The sequence below is a fragment of the Lepidochelys olivacea genome, assembly GCF_965140295.1.
Source record: "Lepidochelys olivacea isolate rLepOli2 genome assembly, chromosome: 3".
In the NCBI taxonomy this organism is placed as follows: Eukaryota; Metazoa; Chordata; order Testudines; family Cheloniidae; genus Lepidochelys; species Lepidochelys olivacea.
The window spans coordinates 61255962-61261804 of NC_140413.1; the positions used below are offsets into that span (position 1 = coordinate 61255962).

Genomic DNA, 5843 nt, shown 5'->3' on the forward strand with positions numbered 1-5843 from the left:
GTGACTAAGCAGGTTTTGTTTATTCTTATTGCGATAAGCTGTGCTTTTATTAAGCATGTAATTTATATTACTGAAATTTATCTGTGATGGTACAGAAAATAAACATAGAAGTTATACCTAAGGACAGTGGAAGGCTCAAGAGTGAAGCACTCTATTAAAAACCTGATAGCTGATTGCAGCTTACAATTTTAGCCCTCATCAATCACTGTCTTGAATGATAGATACATCAAATGATCTTTACCTATAAGGACAGTATTGAGAAAGCCAAGTGAACCAATAAATATTCTTCTTAGTAACATAATTACTACTAAATACTCTTGAGAACACAGTGAAGCTTTTTATTGTTTGTATTTCATTTTCAGTTACACATAGGAGGAACACTCAATGCATTTGTATCACAGCAGGTGGCCACAGTCTGAAACTAATTTTGACTGCTGGACTTAAGTAGACTTGTCTTAAGATCTTAGCTGAATAAAGAAAAAAAAATGAAAGTTATTTCACTGATGTCTGACATCAGTTTATCCAGGATTATGGGTATTTATTTTGCAGGTGCTGTGGCTCTTTTAACAAAGCAAACTGCTTCATCTCCCTACAGAGTAGAATAATCAATATTAAGTATTTTAGATGGTCTAAATTCTCCAGTGTTTGATGCAGTAAGGGTGTGCAATGGACACAAAAATAGAAAAAACTTCAGTTACAACATCAAATAGTACTTAGTCCCAGTTGTTCAAAGGTAAAGCACAGAACTTTGTTTTCCCTTAATGTTTGAGTAGAACTGTTTAACTTATGAAGGAAACTATAATACAAGAGACAGCAATTGTTAAAGGATAAACCGAGGACACAGCCATGTGTGATGCAGTTGAATACATCTAGGACTCTTATTACTACAGTATTTGTATTTACTATTGTTTCAAATACAAATATAACATTTTGCACACTCCTGCTTCACACACATGTTCTGCCCAAGGAGTCACTTACACAGTTTATGTTCCTATTTTTAAATGCTGCAGTTTTCCTCCAGTCCCTTTTTAAAGTAAAGTTAACAACTCTTTCCACTGAAAGAAAGAAATTACAGGTACACAAGTACAACTATGCTCATACAGACACAAACAACTATTATGCACACCCCTACAACTTGCAAGAGAAAAGTTAAAGGCAAGCCTGCAAAATAAATAGACGTTTTACTCTCAAATTTTGTTTCCAACCCCGATCAGTTCTAAATCTTGATTTGCAGTTGCTCTCTTTTTGTAAGAGATGTGCTTTTTGGAAAAGCATCTTTGCAAGAGTCATTACATTGAAATGCAGGGCAGAACAATTTGGTGGCAGTATGTATTGATGTTATTGCAGCATCATGAATCTGACAACTGGAGCGGGAGGGGTTCAAGCAGTGTGTCTTTACAATAGCAACTTGATTCTGCAGACAAAAAGGGAAAAAATTCATAGAATTATTAAAGTGTCACAACAAAGACAGTAAGTATTCTGCATAAAATGGCGCTGAAAAGTATATATATTACATCATATTATGCTAAATGCACATTTGTTCAACATGTGAAGTAAACAGAATCCTTTAGGACACTTAATTTAGTGGGACTGTGTATAGAATGTTAATGTTTATATTAAAATCATCTTACTTCAAATGATCCTGATCCTGCAACCCTTATTCAGGCAAAATTGTCTTTGAAGCCAAAGGGAATTGTGGGTGTACAAAGGCAGCATGGGACCCATAGTGTGCTGAAGTTAAGGTCACTCCTAAAACAGGGCCAGATCCAAACTAGTTGAAATAGATAGAAAAATTCATATTGAATGTTGGCGTTTTGGATCAACCTCCAACTGCACAGTGAAATCTTCTGATCTTTCTGTCTAGAGAAGTAACTACTTATCAGTCTCCTGAGAGGTGCAAATGAGAAGGCTGGGCGGGCACTTACACAGTTCAGTATGAACTATCGATCTGGAAGCAACATTCATTCCTCCCAGTGAATGTTACATTAACTCTGGCACTTAGTTTTATCTAAATATTGCCCCCAAAACTCCCAAATTCTTTGAGCAAAAACCAGAAGCACTGAAACTAGCTACCTTTGCCATTTCTATTTGTTCTAAGGCAGATGGCCCATGTATTTCATGTAATCCTCACAAGGAGATGAGTAATCAAGAGACCGGAGCTACAGCGGGGTTCTTACTATATTGCGTTACAAATACTACTGGAAAGGGAGCAGGTCTCTGAAGGTGCATAATGGTGCATGAGAAGGGGATTAGAAGTGAAAGGAATGTTATTGTGAATGAGTGCAAAGAGAAAATACTTCGCATTTTAAAAGTCCTGCATGGAGAAAATACGCCAAGGCTCTCTTAATTCGACCGCAGTGTCACTGTAGTCAGATTTGCTTCCGTTTGGACCAGTCTACTTTTCTGAATTAATTTCTGCTTTTTTTCCACCCTAGACAGATTGGCAGAATTGGATTAGAGAGCAAAGGCATCTTAAAAAGATAGGGTTGTTTAACATTAATTGGGCTAAATGATTGTATTAATATGTGGAAATAACAGCAAACTGGTGTGAGTCACTCCTTATGGGCCTCCTTTGGCTGCGAGTTTAAATATGTAAAATGTCAGAAGAGTGTAGCGGCAATAAAATGAAAGCAGCTTGCAGGCTTTGGCACGAGCGCGCGTACAATTTAGTTTGATTTGTTAAACGTGATTTGACAATAGCTAAACAGAAATAAGTCACACAGCTGCGGGAAAACAAACACAAAGGGGTTGCTATTTTCATACTCAATAACCCCTCCCTGCCCCCAGTTTCAAGTATAAGGTGGTTAGCCTCAACCCATCATTGCCAATTCTTCCAGATGTCTGCTCTGTCCGCTTACAAACTAAGGTTTGGAACCTTATAAAGTCCACGTGGCTCATTCCGTCAGGTTTTAAATTAAAGAAACAAAGAGCAAGATAGCTGTAGCGAGACACTGCCAAAGGACTTGCAGAGACAGCTGATACACAAAGTTCTCCTAGGGCATGCTGGGCGATAAACTTCTAGTTCAAGTACTGCCAAGCTGTAGATCTGTCCAAAGGAGGTGTCCAAAACCTCTCCAACTCCTAACATAGTGCTCTACGGGCTCTAGAGGGCATAATCCAGGAGAGACAACAGTGATTTTTTTTTTTTTTTAGAGCTATTGCTACTTAGCGGGATCAGAAGCAGCAGTGTCATTACCAGGGCTAGAGGAGAAACTTTTACAGATTCGCTCCTCTGAAGGGAAGCAAAGCCCTGCCTGCCTGATTGAACTGCGCTCTCCCATTAGAGCAGCCTTTTAGAGAAATGACAACATTGTAACAATAATCAACCTACCTGTAGAATCAGACACAAAAGTGTATTCAAGCAGCCCGGGAGAACACAATGCATTCAACATTCAGCTTGTGCATCTAAAACGCATCAGTTTATGAAAAGCTTGTTTGAAGTCTTCATTGGACATTGTATAGATTATGGGATTGATTAAAGAGTTGAGATATCCTAGCCAGGTGAAAAAGTCAAAGATGGCCATGTGGAACCAGCAAGCGTCCTTGCAAATAGGCAACACCAAGGTGATGATGAAGAAGGGCAACCAACAGACAATGAAGGCTCCTAAAATAATCCCTAAAGTCTTGGTAGCTTTCCGCTCCCTAGCAGCCGTGAGCTTCTTTTTCTCCAGAAGGGCATCCGAGATCTTCACCTTGACCTGATTCATATATACAGGAGATCCGATTGGACTGGAAGCCTCTGGGGCCTTCGAGTTTATGGAGGTGACAGATGACGATGATCCGGGGGAGTCGGTTATTAAATGAGCCCTTGTTAATCTTTTGCCTGTTTTCGTTGGCGACTGTTTCAAAATCCGAGATCTGGCTTCCACATAGATCCTTCCATAGAGGGCTATCAGCAGCAAGGTGGGGAAGTAGAAGGCTCCCACTGTGGAGTAAACGGTGTACAGTATGTGGTCTGTGTTCACCACACAGTCAGAAACTTCTTCCGCTTTCGCTTGACGCCAAAACAAAGGCGGCATGGAAATGGAGATAGAGAAGACCCAGACCAAAGCGATCATGCCCGCTGCCCTCTTGGGAGTCCTTTTCGTAGAATATTCAACTGCATCGGTGATCGCCCAGTATCTGTCCAGGGCGATGACACACAAGTGGAGGATGGAGGCTGTGCAACAAGTAATATCCGAAGATAGCCATACATCGCAGACGATCTGGCCCAAAGTCCATTTCCCCGTCACAGTATACATGGTGCTAATGGGCATGACAAGGATAGACACAAGAAGGTCCGTGACAGCCAGGGAGGCTATGAGATAGTTGGCCGGAGTGTGCAATTTCCTCGTCTGGTAGACGGTTGCAATTACAAATGCATTAGAGAGCATGGTGGCGAGAGTGATAAGAGCCAAGATAATGGTGAGGACTATCTTCCAGGAGAGCGGAGTGGCATCTTGGTAGATCCCTTCCGCTGCACTGCAGTTGCGGTCGTGGTACGAGTCATTGGTCTGAAGCACCTTCAGGTTGTCGGGTGCTGGCTGGCAGGGAGCCGCTTGCTCCATCACTTTCTCAGCCGAAGCGTCAGCCGGCAAACTGACGGGCGTTGAGTTAGCAACCCGAGGCGGCAAATGGCAGGGCAGCTCCCCCCGCCAGGAAACCGATCGCCTGCGGAGCGGGCTGCACCTCTTCCAACTCCGCCGGCCCCGGCACGGACTGCGGGGAGGCGACGCTCCCCATCCCCGCCCGAGCCGGGCAATCCAATGGGGAGCCTTCTCGCTTCTCCTGCGCCCCGGCGGGCCCCTGCCCAGTGGCGCCAGCGAAACCCGGGCACCGCGCGAGCCGGTGCATTAGCACACGCGGCTGCAGCCAGCCTGAAACCGCCCCGCGCTGTGGCGGGGTTCAGAGCGGCTCTGCCTGCGGGGCTGGGGCCGCCACGCTCCCCGGGCAGCCCGCAGCCTCCGGGCGGGAACAGCGCGACGCCTCGGGTACTGGGCCGGGCGGAGGTCCCCCTGCCTATGGCCGCCCGGGCTGGCGGGGGGCGCGCCAGCCCGGCTCGCTGGTGCCCCGCGGGAGCTCTGCCCCGCCACCGCCGCCCACTTCAGCAAGTTGCTGCGAGGGGCGGCAAAGGCGGCGGCGGCGCCCCTGTGGCCGCCGAGCGCTCGGGGGCAGGCAGGGGCTGGGCTCCGGCAGGCAGCAGCGCGGCCGGGAGTGAGAGGCGCGCGGCCTCCGCCCCTTATATACAGCCCGGCTCGGAGCCGCCGGAGCAGCGCAACTCGTGCGGTGCCGAGTGCGGGTTCCCGGCGGCTCACCACCCGCCCCCCTGCCCGGGGAAGTTCCCTCCGGGTCCTAGCGCCCGCGGCAGCCCTTTCCTCTGCCCCCCTCCCGGCAGTGCATTGCTCCTCTCCCACCGGAGCCCGGCGCATCCCTCCACTCCGGCTGCCCGCCCCGAGGCTGGGAGCGCAGGAGAGAGCGGGCCGAGGAACCGGGTCGGGCCAAGCCCCAAGCCGCGTTTCGGTCCGGCGGATCTCTCGCCTGGTCCCCCCTGCCCCCTACCTGCCGCTCCTGGGCGGGAACCCTGAGCCCTGGGGTTTGCCCGAGGGGGCTTTTCTGCGCTGGAAACAAGCTGCAAGCGAGGGGCCAGGGAGCCTGCAAAGCTGGGGACCTTAGACCGAGACCCCGGGCTGCAGCGATCCCTGATAGGGGCGGGGATGGCTGGTGCTTTTGGGAGGGATCCTGTCTTTTGGTAACGTCTGTTATCTCTTATCCGCCCCCTGATTTTAACCCAGGCTGTGCATGCTGGGGCGATAGTGCGGCCCTTCTGTATTGTAGCCCCCTTGGAGGGGGTCCTTGCGGAAGTT

At 47.9% G+C, this 5843-nt stretch overlaps 1 protein-coding gene across 1 annotated transcript; it reads right to left on the bottom strand.

Moving 5' to 3' along the window:
- Window positions 1-330: 330 nt before the first annotated feature.
- Window positions 331-5259, bottom strand: HTR1B (5-hydroxytryptamine receptor 1B). The gene is made up of 2 exons (XM_084624333.1): window positions 3332-5259; window positions 331-1414 (listed from the first exon to the last, which is right to left on the bottom strand). The coding sequence occupies exon 1, from the start codon at window positions 4545-4547 to the stop codon at window positions 3393-3395; it is 1155 nt and encodes a 384-aa protein (XP_084480459.1). The 5' UTR covers window positions 4548-5259; the 3' UTR covers window positions 331-1414; window positions 3332-3392.
- Between the last annotated feature and the right edge of the window lie 584 nt (window positions 5260-5843).